The 20,123-nt window shown below is 38.8% G+C and overlaps 2 protein-coding genes across 3 annotated transcripts in view; one reads left to right on the top strand and one right to left on the bottom strand.

The window, feature by feature from the left end:
• Window positions 1–8,561, bottom strand: part of Miga (mitoguardin) — a 588,191-nt gene extending 579,630 nt beyond the window's left edge. For both annotated transcript variants that reach the window (XM_076174523.1, XM_076174524.1), the window contains exon 1: window positions 8,191–8,561. The gene's annotated coding sequence lies outside the window, so the exon portion shown is untranslated. The remainder of the gene's footprint in view (window positions 1–8,190) is intronic.
• A 490-nt stretch (window positions 8,562–9,051) lies between these two features.
• Window positions 9,052–19,608, top strand: AIMP3 (aaRS-interacting multifunctional protein 3). The gene is made up of 4 exons (XM_076174518.1): window positions 9,052–9,245; window positions 11,774–11,944; window positions 17,676–17,816; window positions 19,416–19,608. The coding sequence occupies exons 1-4, from the start codon at window positions 9,171–9,173 to the stop codon at window positions 19,539–19,541; spliced, it is 513 nt and encodes a 170-aa protein (XP_076030633.1). The 5' UTR covers window positions 9,052–9,170; the 3' UTR covers window positions 19,542–19,608.
• Window positions 19,609–20,123: the final 515 nt, after the last annotated feature.

Genomic DNA, 20,123 nt, shown 5'->3' with positions numbered 1-20,123 from the left:
TTGATGCAACCTGAAGGGATTTCTCCCCATCTTCTCTTTTCCTGTATAAGGGGACAGAGATGGGGGTTGGCAATTAAGTGAAGCGGACTTGCTGTAGATGTGCAGTCTTGCTGCACTGCATCTGACTCATGGTATGACTGTCATCCATGAGGAGCTAAGATAAGAGGGAACAAAGGGTGGTGGATAGGCATGGAATTGGTGGGAATGAAATGCCTTTTGACTTGGCCACCTCCCTTGTAAGGGGGAAAATGCCCTTGGTATATATAAATCTATAGATAGATTAGTACTGTATTTTCAAAGCATATTTTGGGCAATCAAGTTCCACCCTGTGTACTTATTAAAGTTACTGACTACTTAATTTCCAATATTTTCATTACGCAGATATATTTTTTTTTTCAGAGAAGATTTCTCCTTTTCTGTCTCTCTTTTACTGATCCCCTGTTGTCTTCTTAAAACTACATCATGTACTGACTGTTATCAATGGCTTCATTTGTTGTAAACTTCCCTTAACGTCCTCTCTTGATTACCCTACATTCTTTCATATCTGTACTTCTCACATTCAACCTTGTGACATTTTTTTTTTCAATAGATTCTCTCACTTCTTCCATCATTTCATCAGACACCTCTGCCATGATGAATTTTTTTCATAAAAAATGTTTCAATCCCTTCCTACCATGGACAGTTTGTTTTCTTCATCTGTTGGGACACTATTTGATTGTCAAACAAATTTAATCTATCTTCTTCTCATAATGTTTCACCATGTTTCATCTATCTTTGGACAAACCTAGGAAGATACTTTTGTCTTTCACTGTACATCTACTGTTAACTGCATCTGCTTGGTCCTTAAGATCACCTACACTGAATTAAGGGAAGTAGCCAGCTAAGGCATGCATCCACCCACTATCCCTCTCCCACCTGTTGCACATTTCTCTTTGATCTTCACTTCTTGTGGAAGAAGGGTCATCCTTGTCCCTTGCCCACTGCCTGGGCCAGAAACAATGCAATGACAAATCCATCCTTCCTTGAAAATACTGTAGTTATATCTATATAAATGAAAATATTTTCTTATATCATCAACTGAGAGCATACCCTGGGAGGGCACATATTACATGCATCAACAAATACAAGTCCTTTAAAGGTAAAACAAAATTTTATTTTATAATGGTCATACCTTTAATCTGAGTTTGATAAAAAAGCAGGACCAGGACTCAGATTTTATGATGATATCAAGAAATTCAATTAACACTTTCAAAATTAAGTTGATGTTCCCATACCTTACCAGCCATTTTAAACATCTATAACTAATTCAGATGTATAAAATCTGAGACTCAGTTGAAGAAATATTCCAATTTTGAATTATTATTTATCATTAGGTTCAATTTTTGTGAACCAATCAGCCATTTAGTGAAAATCAGGCTTATCTTGTGTTGGTCCACTGTTTTAATGCCAGATGGTGTCCTGAGCACAGGTGAGCCTATGTAGTTCTTGTCAGGAGTGGCAGGGTTTACTCTGTGGCAGTCTTTCTTAAAGGTATTGTTTAGTTATCTAGGTGTATGTGTTTTTGTGTGATGTTTTGTGTGATATAACTGGTAAGTTGTTACAGATGTTTGAGAAGTATGCTACTGGTGTAATTTTTTGGTTGCATTCTGTTGATGGTGCTTGTGAAATGTATACGGTGTTTAGGGTTCTGGTATATCATGGGTGGCCAACCTTTTGTGAGATATGATCTACTTTTTCTACAGTTACCCTGATGTGATCTACCAGCCTAAGATTCAAAATGTCCACTAGTCAGTTTCTGCCAATCTTCCCAGGCTTAAAGGCTGCATGATAACATAGGAGTAGTCTATCTTTATAAATAACTAATTGTATGTTCAACAATAAAACTGAGACTGTTCAACTCAATAGTGAAACCAGTCATATTGTACAGCTACGAAACATGGGCCCTTACGAAAGCTATGGAGAAGAAGTTTGAAGTTCTTGAAAATAAGATTGTACGAAGAATTTTAGGACCCGTGTATGACAACCAAAGGCAAGAATGGAGAATAAAACATAACTGGGAAATTCAAGCACAAACAAAACAACCTCATATTAAAAATGTAATAAGATTAAAAAGATTGAAATGGGCAGGACATGTCACAAGGTTGCAAGAAGATAGATGGCCAAAGAAAGTGATCAATAGTGGAGTGCTTGGAAGACGACCACTTGGATGACCTAGAAAAGAGTGGAGGAGATGCGTTGAAGAAGATGTGCAGATATGCAGAATAGAACCAAGAGAATGGAAGGAGGAGGTGGCACAGGACAGAAAGACATGGCGAGATGCTTCAAAAGCAGTTAAGGATCACCAAGTGGTCTGAAGACCAGCGGAGTAAGAGTTCAGACATGTCCACCATTAAAAATATACCTTATTCCCAGAAATACCCCCGTCTTGAGTACTGGCTGCATGTTATCATGGGGCTAAAAGCTGCTCAGGAGCATGCAACTGATATTTTAGGGTCTATATGGGGTGCCCCTATGGACCAGAGCCACACATCATTTTGTCTGTGATAGAGGAAATCTCTCTTCTTAGAGAAACGAGGATACTTTATTATACTGCGACTGATAGGGAGGGAAAGGTAGTTGCAGTAGGAAGTGCTAAGAGAATGACAGTGATGAATGTGGAAAATGGAGGATAAATAAGAAAAGATGAGGCAAGACCAGTTATTAAAATGATGAGAGCAGTTAGGGCAACTGGGTTAGATGGGTGTCGTGTGAAGTGTCTAAAAAAGGGAGGTACAGTGATGGTGGACTGGCTGGTAAGGTTTTTTAGTGTTTGTCTAAAAGAGGGTAGAGTGCCGGAGGACTGGAGGAGTGCCTGTATAGTTCTGCTTTACTAGGGAAAAGGGGAGAAGTGTGGGTGTAGCAGTTTCAGAGGGATCAGTTTTTTGAGTGTAGTTAGGAAGACTTATGGGAAGGTTTTGAATGAGAGGATTATGAAAGTAACAGAAAGATTAATTGGTGAGGAACAGTGTGAGTTTAGGACAGGCAGGGGTTGCATGGATCAGATTTTTGTGGTAAGGCAGATGTGTGAGAAAGGTTTAGAAGGTAAGGATGTTTTTTGGGCCTTTATGGATTTGGAAGACACTGTGAGAGATATTGCAGATATATGGAATAGGAGGAAAGCTGTTAAGAGCAGTCAAGAGTTATTACAAGAGTAGTAGAGCCTGTGTTTGAATTAGAAATGGAGAGAGTGAGTGGTTTGAGGTAAAGGTGGGACCTAGCCAGGGATGTGTTATGTCGCCTTGGCTTTCAATTTATACATGGATGGGGTGCTGTGAGAGGTAAATGCAAGGGTAATGGGCTGGGGGTTGGAGATGGTTAAAGAAAATGGAGAAAAATGGGAGATGAGTCAGTTGTTGTTTGCTGACGACACTATGCTCGTAGTAGGATCAGAGGAGGGATTAAGGAAGTTAGTGACAGAATTTGGGAAGGTGTGCGAAAGAAGGAAGCTGAAGATAAATGAAAGTAAATGTAAGGTGATGAGATGTACAAGGATGACAGGAAATTGAAAATGAGTATTAAGGGTGAGAGACTGGAGGAAGTGGCTCGCTTAAGATACTTGGGTGTGAATGTGGCAGGAAAGGGAGGAGTGGAGATGAAGAAAGGGAGGAGTGGAGATGAAGGCACAATGTACATTGAGAAAAGCATGTAAATGCCTTGAGGGATTAAAAAGTGTAATGAGAAAGAGACATTTGGGAATGGATGCTAAGAGGAGATTGTATGAAGGAGTGATTGTGCCAACAGCACTGTATGGAACATAAGAGAGGAAGAAAGAGTATAAATGTTGTTTGAGATTAAATGCCTGAGAAGTATGGTAGGGGTTACTAGGCTGGATAGAGTGAGAAATGAGGAAGTGAGGAGGAGAACGGGGGTGAAATGGGAGTTGGGAGACAGGGCTGATGAAAGAGTATTGGGATGGTTTGGACACATGGAATGAATGAGTGAAGAAAGATTAGTAAAAGAGATGTGGAAGGCAGAGGTGGATGGAGTGAACATGAGGGGGCGGCCAATGATGAGATGGATAGATGGGGTGAAAGGGGCATTGGGAAAGAGGGAAATGTCTGTTGAGGAAGGAAGCAAGGAGACAGAAGATAGGGGTGAGTGGAATGGTTGTGTATGGATGATGCTGTGATGCGTGGAAGGGAGTGGGTGAGGGATGCGGGATGAGGGAGTATGTGTGAAGGATATTTTGATGCAGCCCAAAGAGATTCTCCTTGTCTTCTCTTTTTCTGCATGAGGGGACAAATGGGGGGGGGGGGCAGTTAAGTGAAGCAGCTTTGCTGTGGATGTGCTGTGCCTTGCTGCATTGCTTCTGACCCAGGGCAGTGGGTGAGATGCATGGATGGCCCGTCATCCAGGAGGAGCCAAGAAAAGAGGGAGGGAGGGGTGGTGAATGGGAGTGGAGTATGTGAGGATGAAACGGGCGGGAGTGGATTTATGTCTTTGAATTTGGCTACCTCCCTTGTAAAGGGGAATAACCCTTGGTATATGTATGTATCCCCAGAAAAGAGAAAGACAGATTAATCCAAGTACTGTATCATGAGTATTTGGATATACTATTGCAGCTATTTGCATGACAACTTCTGAAGGACAAATTATTAACAGGTACAGTAGTGTGATCGACTTCAAACAGGCTTGTGATTGACCAGTCAATTGCAATCAACTGGTTGGCCACCCCTGTAGTATAGAATTGTGTTCTTGTCATTTTCATGTGATGTTCTATAGGGAGGATTCTAGTTCTTGTATGTAGGTATCCAATGTAGGTGGTTTTGGTGCAGCCTATTATTATTCTCAGTGCTCCATTCTGCAATGTTTGTAAATTGTTTGTGTTTGATTTGCTGACTGATGGAAATTATGTTGTGGAGGCATGGTTTAAGGAGGTTCTTATGAACTGTTCATACATGATTATTAGTTTCTTGTTGTTGTCCAAAGTCAGTGCTAGCGACGGATTTTAATAGGTTTGTTTTCTTGTTGATATTTGCTGTGAGATCACTGACATGTGACAAATGGACTCACAATTTTTGGGTTCCTTTCTATGGGAATGGTCTTTTATTTATTTATTTTCTATTATTGTATACTGTGCTGGATTCTTGTTGTCAAATCATCTGCATATGAGAGAGCACTGGTGTATAATTCAGGTTCTGGAGATGAGTGGTCACATTCATGAAGTAATTGAGCAGTAAGGGTGAACGTATTGCACCCCAGGGGACTCCACTGTGGAGTGGAATGGAGTAAGGTGGACTCAGAGATGGTAAAAGAGATCTAATGAGGGTACCAGAAAGGAGAGATAATAGAAATTAAACGTGATCAACATTCTTCTGAGTATAGATCAGTTCTCCTATCGTAAAGGAATGTTGTGTGATTCTGGTTCATGGGGGTATCCTTTAATTAATTACTGCATAAAGCTTATGCAGTGAGCACCTCGTAAGGGGTATATGTATGATATATAGGATTTTCCCCAATTTAAGACAGGATATGTAGGGAATTTATACAGAAATATGCCATACCGATGATATGGAAGCAAAAATCACTTATGTCCTGGAAATTCTGTTATACCTGATGGCAAGAAGTTACAATGATTGTAATCCCATTTAAGATTGAAAAATGTGAAGAAAATTATCAAGGGAAGAGGTAATGGACATTTTACAACTAGGATACATTGTAGAAAGTGTAATAGATGCAGTATTAATTTTTAGTCATTTCTTTTTATATTACAGCCATACAAAGCTAATGATATAGCCTGGAATGATGGTTTCCAAACTAAGGGTTATATAATCCTTCAAGGGGAGGCATGAAGTACATGTGACCCATGAACAACATTTGTAGGAGTTAGGGGTCAAAGTTCTCTACACATGTGAACTTTTTGTGAATAATTTCCAAGCCATAAACAAAAAAATAACTACTGGAAGGCACCCAATTCAGTTTCAACACCTCTAAATAGCCTGAATTATCACAAACAAACCTCGCTCAACACAGAATGTGAAACTGCCCCACTTATGAAAAAAATGTGAATATAAGAATACATTAATGAGGCACCTAAAATAGAAAGGAGCAAATGCTGGGATCATGCATAAGCCATTTTGCCTCTTAATATCTAATGCTCTAAGAACCATATTTCCAAACCAAGGAGGTGTGGCATTTATCCCTTTCTATTCTAGATGCTTCAAATGTGGAATCTGAGAATGTCAAGGGTCACCTGTACTGCATCCCACAGGTGAATATATACATAATCTAACCAAAATATATATTTTCATTTGGGAATAAGTGATTTTCTCATGGCCATGTGAATTTGGATGTTTGATTTTCCAAATATTTCCTATCATTCTCTAAATCTGTACATGAAATTGTTTTCAAACTTTAATTCTAAAGATGTAGGGTAGGTAGGGGGAACACGCAAATTTGACTGTATTTATGAGATGACCATTACTCGTGTGGGTTGATTAGAACAGTAGTTTTTCTCATCTTTTCTTCAAGTAAAATGTGCCTTGCAATGAATGCTCAATTTAAGATTCTTCTAATTTGGTGCAAGTTAAAATGCTGAGGATGGGAGAAACTTGGGGATAAGTTTGAGTGGAGAATAGTTATGTATATATGATATTTTGATGCAACCCAAAGGGATTTCTTCCTGTTTTCTCTATTTCTTGCATGAGGGGACAATGAGGGAGGGTCACCATGTAAATGAAGTTGCCCTGCTGTGTAAGTGCTGTGTATTGCTGTATTGTTTTTGACCTGGGCAGTGGGCAGGAGACAGGGATGACCTTCCATCCATGTGGAACTAAGATGAGAGGGAAACAAATGGATGGTGGACAGGATTGCAATGGATGGGAGTGGGTGCATGCCTTGGCTGGCTACCTCCCTTATAAGGGGAAAGAGGCCCTTGGTATACAGATAGAAAAATGTTGACATATCATACGGCACAAGCAATGACAGACACCAAAGATGAAAGTTAAGGATTCCAGTTAAATTCAGTGGGCACTACGTTACCACTAGAGCCCCTTGTAGCACAGTATTAATGCACAGAGCTAGCAAATGCCAAGGTTAAGTGCTTTGGCTCAAATCCTGGTCACAAGAAAGAGGTTGGGAAGGGCATACACCCTGAATGATGGTCCCCAACTATTAAAACTAGTTTTATTGTAGTGCACCATTCTAGCCCTCAACAAAGGAGTTTGTGATAAGAAATTAATATTCTGCAATACTCAGTAACATTCTAAGAAGCAATATGAAAATTCGCATATGAATAAAATTAAATAAAGCAATACTCATGGCAATAATAAAAAAAAAACATGCTGAATTGATCATTGATAATGACACTTTTACAACTACAGCAAGCCTTCACATTATGGCGATCACCCAACTATACCTATACCCGTGCTAAGAAGGTCTCATTACCCCTAAAAGGATGCAGGGAGAGATGACAACTTCTTATCATTTAACTGCAGACACTAAGTTTTATTTTTTCTCCTAACCTTACCTAGCCTAACCTCTTGATCTGATGAGTACCCGAGGAAGGCTTTGGGTACTCATCAGACCATATTTAATTGGTACAGTATTGGTAATATATATCTCATTTTAACAAGAATATAAAAAATAACAGTATATGGCAGACTTACACAGGTTAATCAATGTTCTTCATATGAAATAACTGAAATGGCATGATCAATTTATATCTGCTCTCCCCACAATCCTTCCTGAACATAGGGATGCATTAACTAATCTCCTTAATAAATCTAAAAATGCCTACATTTCAGCCTAAATATAGGCAGTCTACCTGTATTTGAAATGAACATAAAAAAACATATTGCAAAGAGTTTAATGATAAGAAACTTGGCAAATGCATTCATTCATATGATGTTGTCATTGTTTCAGTATAAATATTACCATAATGAGATCACAAAATCCATTAATTAATCAGTGAATATTTGAAGTGGTCTCAAACTAATAATTTGCAAATAAGGAATACAAGAAATAATTAATCATTTTTTTCATTATTTTGTGTTTGTAGTAACTTTCAGATGATTCTAAGAGGTATATTTAAAACAAGTCTGTATTTTTTGTAATATTCCAACTTTATCCAAATTATCTTTGGTAATTATTTGAAAGTTTGCCATTTAGTTCATATGAGCCAAAATCTTAAGTACTACCTTAAGAACTTACTCTGTTATTGTCCTTTTTGTAACTAATGTAGGTCGATATCCACAAGCTGAAGACTTTTATATCTTGTGCGAGCTTAGTGCGAACTCTTAAAAAAAAACACTGAATTTACAAATATATATCTTAGTTTTTGAACTGCATCAGTCGTATATTTGGTCGTCTAGTATATCGTCACAAGTATTATAATTATTGTTATCTTGGATCAAGATATCGGTGACCATGCAAATACTATTGAACATAAAACAAATATTGTATAAATATCACTGTATTTCGGTATTCAGAGTTGCAAGGCTGTTTATAAATCTAGTCTTTTTAAAGTTGACGACAGGAGATATTTTTCGCTCCACTTTGAACATTTACGCAAACCAAAACAAACCGGGAGCAGACGAATTAACAGCTGATCCAATGGTACATTATTTTTCAATTTTTATATATTAACTTTCATGACCCAAATATAGGCATGTATTTATGTTTAAAAGAATTTATAGTAGTTATCAAATAAAATAATTCTTATTTTCTTGTGTTTTAGTGCATAATTAAAGAAAGATTAAACAATATAAAGTTCTCCTCAACCACTGCAATAGAAATGTATGAACAGTTTCTGTATAGTGAAAATTAAATCACAAAAATAACAAGGTTGAATAGTATTGTATGATTATTCCGATGTAATTTACTATCCCTAACAACCTGTTATCGAACCCTAGATGCCAATAAATAAAATTTACAATAAGAACATACAAGTAGTTTATATCTAACATAGTCATTTTGATAGAAAATTACTTATGAAGTCTTCAAAATAAGAATATTTATAAAAATCCTACATAACTTTTCTTGAATGTAAAAATATTAGAAAAAAAAATAATAACCTGCTCTTTCTCACTAATCGTGGTAGTTGTCAGGATACCGCTGCTCGTATTCCCACAAGCTAAACGTGGGAAACACGAAAACAGAATACGAGGAATTGGAATAACCCGATATACAAAATGGAAAAGAAAATAATTTCAGAAATCAGTGAATACCTTAGACAGAAAGTAAAAATTGATGTGAATAAAAAAGGGGTACGTTTTTGACAGCATGTATCATTGTATGGAAACTGAGCACCAGTAAATGTACTGTTACTGTAGGTTTTAAGTACAGTAAATACTGGCAGGGATTTATAAATTCTTGCAGCTAAGCTGAGATTGTTATTTTATTCATTTGAGGAAAATCACCCTTACGACACAGGGTAAAAATCGGCCTTTGTGAACCTGGTCAAGAGTTTGAGATATCATTTCTGCCAGCTGCCAGACATACAGTATTTATTCATTATCTCAATCGATATGATGAAATAGTGGACTCATAATTTGAAGACGAAGTTCCCTGAGAAAAGTACTTTTATTATATAGAGAGGAAATCCTGAGAGTGAATGGACTTTATTTATATGGGAAGTTCTTATTCTCAGATTACATAAGAGGATAAATTAGTAATTACTGTACTTAAAATTCATAATTTGTGATGTTGCATATGTTCTAAGATGTTAACCTCAGGCAGGCCTTCTTATCTCTAGATAATTGAATGTCATCAACTGGATTAATGGCATTTAGAAATAAGCAAATGGGTGAATGTCATTCTACTCTGCAATGATGGATACATCTCTAATCATTAGATTAATGATATGTAAATTTACAGAATCACACAGACATGAATACTTAAGTCTTAACATGAAATTTACATTGTCTAATAGCTCCTTGTGTAATATACTCTCACCTAACTTAACCATTCCATAGGAAAAAAGTCTTTGAAGTGAAAAAAAATGTAAAATGTGTTTGTATAATTCTGGTATTACTTAGTTTACTTAGTGAAGTTCAGAGGTTGATCCTCACAGTCGTAGTGGACTGCCACTGCTGCCAGTTCTGTTGTCCCTCCTCGCGAGGGCCAGTTGGTCTGGTATTGAGTTTAGAGGAAACCTACTGATGGCGGTGTAGCCTGACACTGGAGGCTTGTCTGGCACCTTCCGCAGAAACCTGTCCAGTGCATGTTTGAAGCTGTCCACCGAGCATTTGGTTTTCCCAATCACCTCTTTTGGGAGGGCATTGAAGATTTTTGGACCCTCATTGCCTAGGCTGGTTGCCAGTAGGGTCTTAATCCTTTTCGGGGGCTCTTGGTGGGAGGGTTTGTCTCACACACTTATGCCTATGGCTATGCCTTACACTTTGGTATGGTTTGATTGTTGAGGGCATGGGGTCCGGAACAAGCCCCTCTAGGATTTTCCATGTGTAAATGGCCCTATATAATACCATTAAACTGATGTAGGATCAGCTTGGTCCATTGCCAACCTTTTTTTTTTTTTTTTTCTAAGTTTATGGTCAGAGTAGATGAAAATATCATACTTTAATTTCTTTGTCCTCTGAATCTATCAAAACAAAGCTGGCGTCTCAAGCAGCCAATGGACTGAGTTGGCAGTGGGCCAAGCTGGCTGGCAACCGTTGAATCTTATGCATGGAACTAGTGATGGTTATCTACAGGTGGTGGTCCTACAAGATAAATGTCAGGGCCAAGATCAATATTGACATCAGCTGTACTTCCTCCACCTTTTCATATTAGGAAAGCCGACAGTTGGCAACTGCTCCAGTCTCCACTGGTGACATAGGAAATGTTCTGCGCTAACACGGCACAGATATTACTTACTTACATGTCTTACTTGTCGTAGATTTAGGTGACCTCACCACGCCCACTTTGGGGACCAACCACTTTCACACCTCTGCTTGCACTTCAGGTATTGAAGCTGATCAATGATTGAGTTAGATGCAGCTCCCTGTGAAGTCGGGCCATGTGGTATGGGAGGCTTATCGGGTAAAGATGTCAAAAACTTGTCTAGCCTCCTCTTGAAAGCCTCGGTGCTGACTCCTTTTAGGTTTCTTATGTCTCTGAGTAGGCAATTGAAGAGACGTGGTCCAGCACTGAAAAAGCTCTCTGCCTGGATCATTTTTATGCATTGAGAGTAACTGCTTACAGCTTTCCTCGTACAGGTCCTACCAAATCTGGGGTGGTGTTGTGCACTGAAGTCCCCTGGCAATGGGTTTGGTACAGTGCCCTCAAGTATCTTCCAGGCATATATAATGATGTAACGCTCTCTGCATCTTTGGAGGGAGTATAATTGGAGGTTTTTCAGCCTCTCCCAGTAGTTGTTGAGTCTCTGTCAATCCTCTGACAAACACTCTTTAAACCTGTTGGTGAACAGTTCATAATATCAGTAAAATTCCAGAATAATGCAAATACTGATATTTAACATGAAAATCACATTGTTCAGTAGCTCCTAACTTAATACAAAGTAACTTAATGAAAGCTACCTAACCAAACTTAACTCATTCCATAGAAAAAAAAATCAAATGTTATTCCATAGAAAAAAAAATCAAATGTTAAAAAAGAAAAAGTGAAAAAATGTATTTGCATGATACCAGAATAGATTTTTCAAAAAGATCTATAGAAGAATCCAAGGACCATTACCAGGGCTGCATGTAGTCATTAGAACTCTTAGACAACAATTATTATACCTTATGTGTCAGATTTTGCCGCTAGCATAGTCATTATACTTGTTTGCCAACAGATATGCGCTGAGGTAAAAGGGAAACAGCACACGGGGTTCACCTGTTGTGTCCAGGCTATTGTTGACGCCTCAGCTCAAAACCTACAAGGAGAGGATCCACTTTCTCAAGCTCAGATTCATCACTGGCTCAGCTATTGTGTAACACAACTCTTCAGATGCCCTTCAAATCAGGTTAGAATTGAAATTGTTTTTATTATTCTAAGTAATATTCCCAGATAAAAGAGATAAAGTATAATAGCAGTAATTTTATATTTTGTAATGTGTTTCTTGTGATGCATCATTGTACATCAGGAAACCAGGTGTGTGCACAAATATTTGACTCTTATTGAAGAGGTTAGGGGTTTTTCTCTCCCATGATTAAACCTAACTTAAAAAAAAAAAAAAAAAAAAAAAAAATCTTGCATTACGTCAACATGCTGAAGAAATTAATGAGATTTGTGTCATGGTTCCTCAAAATATGCAGTGCCCCATGACTTATATTCAGTTGGTATTTCTATTTATCTTGACAAAGGATTATTTGATTATAGGGTGGTGTAAGCAGTTATTTTTTCATGAAAGAAGCAGTTGCTGACAAGACTGACGAGTTAAACACCATATGAGGACGGAGCCTTTATTTGTATGACGTTTTGCTTATTACAGCCTTTTCAAGTACAGGTAAACGTCGACTTACGATGGCATTAGGTTTCGATAGAGCCATCGTAAGACGATCTCATCGTAAGTCGATCCCCACTCTGTTCCGTGGTCACTGTACCTAGCCTACCTGTATATTAACCACCAGAGATACTGAATATAGCCTATTAAACATGTACAGTAGTTTATTTAATTATTTTTATCCTTTTTACCATATTCAAACACTATAATATGTATTTTCAGTACGGAACTTAAATCTCGCGGGCAGCAGCCAATGCCAGCCGTACGACGTGACGTAATAATACTCGCATCATAAAATATAGTCACCGCTTATATCGATCGTTCTCTCTTTCACCCGCGAATTTTGAAAACCACAGAGAATGAATCATTTGAGAGAATGTAAAAACACAGGGGCGACTACAATAAATATAATCAAGACGCCGATATGGCAGCGTCGCGAATCCACTTGCTCCTCATGACGCATACGTGTGCGGCACCGTATGGAAGGGGTTAAATTATCATATCGTCGTCGTCGTCGTCGTCATCGTAAAGTCGAACAATCGTAAGTCGCGGCCATCGTAAGTCGACGTTTACCTGTACTTGAAAAAGCTGTAATAAGCGAAACGTCGTACAAATAAAGGCTCCGTCCTCATATGGTGTTTAACTCGTCAGTAAGCAGTTATAATGAGTTACCATGATAAGGTATGCAGACCAGAGACTTTTTGGTCCATAAAGAGGTCAAATACAAGTTGAATGAGGTACTGAAAGACTTAAGTGATATTGGTCTACCATGAAATTCAATAAAATCTTAACTAACTAACTCCATTTAGTCTTGAAAATATACAGGATTCTTAGACAAAAAATGGGATCAATCAAGAAATTTAAAAAACTAAAATGAATCTTTCATTTGCAACCCAAAAGGATGATGCAATATCATAAACATCTGTTTCTTCAAAATGAGTTTTGAACCCACAAACACTGAAAACAGAAAGGTAGTTATGAAAGAAATATAATGGAATTCAGTCTGGTCATGGATACATTTGTCAACAACTTTATTTTAAGCCAATGATTGTACAAACTGAACAATTTTATCATTAAGAGAGTGGTGGCCCAAACACCCGCACAGACAGATTTCCTGACGAATATTCCCTATTTCCTTCTCCTTACCACCCTGCCTCTGTATTTACTTTTGTTTCTTCAGTTAATATACCTTGAAGATGTCTGAATAGGCAAAAGTGCTTGGTCTATAGTTTATTATTTTCTTTTGTGGTTTTCTGCATACATAAGATAAACAAGAAATGGAAACCACCCAATGTTTTACCAATAAAGGTAGAGAACATAAGAATGAAGGAGACTGCAAGAGACCATAAGGCCTACACTAGGCAGCTCCGTATCCATCACCACCTGTCATCCCCATCCATAAAGTTGTCTAATCGTTTCTTAAAACAACTGATAGTTTCAGCACTTACTACATGGTTACTAAGTTTATTCCATTAGTCGACCACCCTCTTAGTAAACCAATTCTTGCCTATTTCCTTCTTAAATCTAAATTTGTCCAGTTTATAATCATTACTGTGAGTCCTGCCCTGTTGTTTTAATATGATGACCTTGTTTGCATCACCCTTGTTAAAGCCTTTGATCCACTTGAACACCTCTATTAGACCACCCCACACTCTGTGTCTTTCCAGAGAGTGTAAGTCTGAGGGCCCAGACAATATAACAAACCACCTGAATCATCCAGGTCCAAAAACAACATTAACTCTCACAGCAGTCTTCAAACACTCCTGATCTTGCATTATTATTCCATCACCCGGTAAAAGAGCACACATATGTTGACACCAAATAAACAGTCAGAATACTCGCTTCTGAAAGCCCAGTCTCACTCCTCCCCATCACAGTATCAAAGTTAGTGGAAAGATTGATCAAGGAAAAAATAAAATACCTGCATAATTTCCTCACCAAATCAATCATGGATTGCAAGAAAGCTATTTTATCACTACACTTCACAAACAGTACTCAACAAATATTAAATGATTTTAAACTCACTACTAAACAGAACAGTAATGGTGGCACTAAATAAGAATAAAACTTTAGACACAAACTGGACAAAACATATTCACTCCTTCCACATCTGCCTTCCACACTTCTTTTACTAATCTTTCTTTCCATGTGTCCAAACCATCCTTATACCCTTTCATCAACCCCCATCTCCCAGTTCCCTTTCCACCCGTTCTCCTCCTCATTTCTTACGCTATCTAGCCTAGTAACCCCTATCATACTTCTCAGACATTTCATCTCAAACACATTCAAACTCCTTCTCTCTTCCTCTCTTATGTTCCATGTTTCTGCCCCATACAATGCTGTTGGCACAATCACTCCTTCATATAATCTCCTCTTAGCATCCATTCCTAGATGTCTATTTCTCATTACACTTTTTAATCCACCAAGGCATTTACTCACTTCTCTCAATCTACATTCTACCTCCTCCCCCACTCCTCCTTTTCGTGTCACATTTGCACCCAAGTAAAAACTATCCACTTCCTCCAGTCTTTCCATGTGCCCAGACCATCCTAATAATCTTTCGTCAGCACTATCTGCCAGCTCCCTCACTACTCCAGCTCTCCTTCTCATTTCATTTTGCATTCTATCCATCCTTGTAACCCCTACCATATTTCTCAGACACTTCATCTCAAAACAGATCATAGAAACTGAAATGTACAAGAAGAAAAGGTTAACAAAATTTCTAGCTGGTAGGGAATGGAATCAAGTTCCTGTGATTATTGGGAACTAGATTATTGTACAGTAGTCCTTCAAGAGATAATACTATACTATCACTAATGCTGTTCAGCCTTTTCACACATGACCTCCCCTCACAAAACCTTTGCAGGTAATCCAAGACTAATTGCATAATACCACAGTTACAAGGTACTTACCAGAAACACTGAAAACACACTTCACAGAGCAGTAAATATAGCTGACATGGAATAGAATGTCTACATCCCCTCAGAAAGGCTTAGTAATGCTGCTCTTTCCTGACAGCCATGAATGAAAAATAAAAGTGGTCAAACTAAATATCACTAATTGTAAACCCTGAAATACTCAGCCTCATGTTTGATGTTTATAACTTTGACTCTTCACATGACAGGCCTTTAAGTGAAAGCAGATGAAATTAATATATTCAGAACTGTTGCCAGCATAGAAACTGAACAACAGGAAGAAACACTCGTCACAATATACAAAAAAACTCATGATGACCACACTTAATTATGCCTCTACACACTTGGTACCCAACAGACAGTACAGAACAAAGCTACAAGTGGCTGCACTAAAACAACTGCAATAGGATATCAATATTCAACAAAGTCCTCCCCATAGAGGGAGGTAGCCAAAAAGGAAAAGGCATAGAATCATTTCCACCCATTCCATCCCTGAATACACTCCACACCCCTCCACCCTCCCTCTTATCTTAGCACCTCCTGGATGACGGGTCATCCCTGCACCTTGTCCACTGCCCTGAGTCAGAAGCAGTGTCGCAAGACACAGCACATCCACAGCAAGGCCGCTTCATTAAATCGGCGGCCCCCCTCTCCGTCCCCCATTTCATAAAAGGAGAGGACAGGGAGAAATCCCTTCGGGCTGCGTCAAATTTTGCTCACACATACTACCTCACCCCCCATCCCCCCACCCATTCCACCTCATGCATCAACATCATCATCCATACACAACCATTCTCCATTCATCCCTCTCTTCTGTCCTCTCCCATCCTTCCTCAACAGACATTTCCCTCTTCCCCAAAGCCCCCTTCACCCCATCCATCCACCTCATCCTCGGACGTCCCCTCATGTTCACTCCCTCCACATCTGCCTTCCATACTTCTTTTACTAGTTTTTACTAGTTCTATGTAAGAACCCTCAAACCCATTCATTCGTCACATATCACACAAACACAGCCCACAGAATACATCAAGAAACCAGCTCCAGCAACATATTACTTAAGCATCTATAGCAACCTGCCTTCAATACTTCATAGTACATAATTAAAAAAAATACACATGTATTGTAAAGCAGACATTTCTAACTGGCCCAACAAATCCATTGCTCCATCAACCATCCCCAAGACATTAATCCAGAAAAGGAGCCACTTCCAAGGCATACACTAGCATGTCTGTGGTCAGGTCACCACCCTGCACAAAAATATTACCAACAGAATTGGAATTACTTCAGACACCAAATGCCCCAGATGCAATTACCACAGAAGATGCAAAACGTGATGTTTTAAACTTTTCTATGCACACTCATTCTAGACAACTACACAGACTTTTTAAGTGACCTGTGTGCTAACCTGATCAGTGTGGCCAGATGCCCCAGATATTTGCAGGATACCAATGGCCCCCCTGGACACCAGCCACAGCCATTGGTTCAGTTTATAAGTCGCTCAGTGATGAGATTTTGTGATGATAACTAGAATGAGTAGATGAAGGAAAGTGTCGACAAGTTGCACCTTCAAGTGATGGCGTCAGAACAGCAGAAGGAGACCCCCCCTCAAGACACAGTGCCCCCCCAAAAGAGAAATAAGCCACCAATCCATTGTTCGGAGCAACTCGTATATTGCCACTGTCATCCAGGGTTATTGCCTCAAAGTGCTGGTAACTGGTCTCCAGCAAAATAGATCAAGGGCAGTGGATTAATTGATTAGTCTGAGAACTTTACTCGTCTGAATAAAACCCTTTAAGCTCATCACTGGGTTGAGGTGGTTTATATATGAAAGCTTTCATATTTCAAACATGCACAACTTCAGCCTACAGTATTCAACATCAGGCCCACAGCTGTTGCATACTACTCACAGATCTACCATATGCTACCACCAGTACACCACAATATCTTACAGAAATACATAGAACCATAAATTATTAAATAAATACTACTTGACCAGTTCATTCTGTACCACACCAAGTATCCCTGGATACTTGGAATAGACTCTCTCAAGACACACCAGAATCACTAGCCTGCCAATTCACAAGCCATCACCAGGCACTAAAACAATAAGAACATAGAATTGGCCCAGAAACTAGTGCCCTAGAGATCCATAGAGAGACATGAGGACCTTTGCCTGCTGCTATAAGGCTGCAGCTTTGCAGTTTAAGAAACCCAAAGCAATATTTCATGGATTGATTGAGAGTTGAATAGTGAGGGTAGTACTTATAGATGAGAAGATACATATATAATATTTACACTTCAGACATTTATTTATTCATGTATTCTTTATTTTGCAGGAACTCCACAGTTGTTTACAATATATCAATGAAGAATTATGTAACAAAGTATACCTATGTGGATTCAAAGTAACAGTTGCAGACATAATAATTTTCCTTGCCCTCCATCCATTTGCTGTGAGGTGGACTGCTCAACAGAAGGTGAGTTTTGACATTTTCTGTAGTTTCAGAAGTTTATGAAGAGATTAGCATTGTTTATAATACAATCTTTTTCTCTTGTTTTACTTTTATGGTTGTGTGATGTCACTATGGTCATTCAATACATATATGGATGGGGTGGTGAGGAAAGTAGATGAAAAAGTACTTGACAGTGGTTTGGAATTGGTGAGTAAGACTCGTGGGGTATGGAAAGTGAACCAATTGTCAGCTGCGTACACCCATGTACTTTTGGCTGATTCTGAAGAGACTAGAGCAATGGGTGGCCAGGGTTGGGAGGGTATTGTATGTGAGAAAATATGAGTAAATGTAAAGTGATAGAATGTATAAAGAATGATAATAGCAGCAGTTTGAATATGAATACAGGTCGGAGCTCCCAAACTCGGCAGTCTAAGACCCAGCAATACCTAAAACTCGGATATAATTATGTGCCTCCTACAGCTCAGCAGAAAACCCAAAACACTGCATCGTATTTCCTGGTACAGCCACTTAGCTCCGCCATGGTCTTTTCCCACCACCAGTTTATGTGTGGTGGTTTGTTGCGACAGTAGTGTGGTGTGGAGTCCACTGTTATTTCGTGGATCTACGGCACCTCTGTAGCCCTATTATTACCATTATGGTTCCCAAGTGTCAAGAAACACCTATTTTCTAAAACTCGGAAAATTCTATTAATCGGCTCGGTGCTGGTCCCAAGGGTGCAGAGTTTGGGAGCTTCGACCTGTAATGAGGTTAGGAAGGAGAGGTTTCTATTATTTAGGGTTCTACACGGGACCTTCACATTTGGGGTAATGCATATGCTCTGGATAGATCCTGGACTTGAAGCCCAGAAGGCTAACAAGATAATGATAATAAAAAAAAAAAAGGCCAAAGAAGCCCAGAATATTTTACCGTAATTGACGATTTTTGGGAAATGAAATGGGTGGGAGTGATTTCTATGCCTTTTTCTTTTTGGCTACCCCCCGTGTAAGGGGGAAAAAGCCTTTGGTATATGTATGACAATTTTTGCATAAGAATCAGCAAAATATGAAATATTTTCCTTGATCGTAACCATTTGCAGCCTGAGGAATGCTTTTTTCTATTATGAAAAAAATTTTACTCTTTAACTTTCATTTAATTATATGGGATACACAACAAATACATCTTTGATTATGTATACTGGTATCCTATAATCACATTACACAAATTAGGGTCATAGGCAGTAATGGGTGGTGGGGGTGGTAAGTGGTGATGGTAGGGGTAGGAGTGTCACTGAGAACCTTGCCCTGGGGCAGCACTTAAGCATAAAAAGACTGGTTTCACATGACATTAAATGGAATAGTGGCCATAGAGAGTTGAATTACAGGGCAGAGGAGTAAATGGGTGGAATGAAAAATATGATTAGAAATATTCGACATAATATTTTCACAAATGAATTTCACAAAGTTAATGTGGTGTTATAGAATGTCATTCTTCGAATCAAGAATTGTTGTCAAAACTGGGCTATGGATTCCCAGTAAGTAAGAGCCAAAGGAACAGATAATTTGTTGTCTGTGTAATAATTGCAATTAATTTTATTTATTTTTTCTCCTCTTTGTTTCTTTGTAGGAGGAATATATCAACATATCCCGTTGGATGGACCTCATGCAGCAAGATCCAAAGTTGAGAACCAGCCACACCTCCCTAGTGTTTTCACGTACTTTATTGTACCAGGGAAACCTGCATTTTCACTGACAGGTTTACTTTAGGTGGCCGGTCATACTTACATTTCGTATTCATGCAATAAATATTTATAAAAGAATTCTCTTGTTTCTGTACCTCATTCATGGTAACATAGAAATTCCTTGTTATGAATGTGTTCAACTCCCTAGATAAGGGGGTGAAAGGTCTTTTGGTATTTGGTATCTGGAATTGCAAATGTAAAGGTAATGCTGCCTATGTGATATGATGTGGTTTAACATCACAAACGCCCCCCCCTACCAGGAGGCTAGGACGGTGCCCCTCACTGAGAGTTTGTAGCGTGGAATTTAATGAACCATGCCCTTGGTTCAACTTTGCCGGTGGCAGGATTTGAACTGCCATCCCCTTGACCTTTGCCGCAAGTAATGACGCCCTAACCCGCTCAGCCAGTGAGCTTCCATGCATTTTTATAAATAGAATCTATAAAGATTATCATCATATTGAAGGTGTTGAATTAAGATCACTTCACTCAATTGATGTGGTGATACTCTTCCAGTCAAAGAAACCATCAAACAATAACAAGACTCAGTCATTCTTTTGCCATGGATCATAGATAAGGAAGACCTGCAGCTTCCT

This window comes from Oratosquilla oratoria, chromosome 36, assembly GCF_046742065.1.
Source record: "Oratosquilla oratoria isolate Oo_2021 chromosome 36, ASM4674206v1, whole genome shotgun sequence".
Taxonomy (NCBI): Eukaryota; Metazoa; Arthropoda; class Malacostraca; order Stomatopoda; family Squillidae; genus Oratosquilla; species Oratosquilla oratoria.
Note: the sequence above shows the minus strand (reverse complement) of the source record. Positions and strands in the feature narration are given on the sequence as shown.

What these genes read in the sequence shown, in the direction of transcription:
- AIMP3 (XM_076174518.1), top strand. Translation starts at nt 9,171, where the DNA reads ATGGAAAAGAAAATAATTTCAGAAATCAGTGAATACCTTAGACAGAAA. An exon ending in TTGATGTGAATAAAAAAGGG is followed by an intron (nt 9,246 to 11,773) that starts GTACGTTTTTGA and finishes GTTTGCCAACAG; the next exon opens with ATATGCGCTGAGGTAAAAGG. An exon ending in TCAGATGCCCTTCAAATCAG is followed by an intron (nt 11,945 to 17,675) that starts GTTAGAATTGAA and finishes TTTATTTTGCAG; the next exon opens with GAACTCCACAGTTGTTTACA.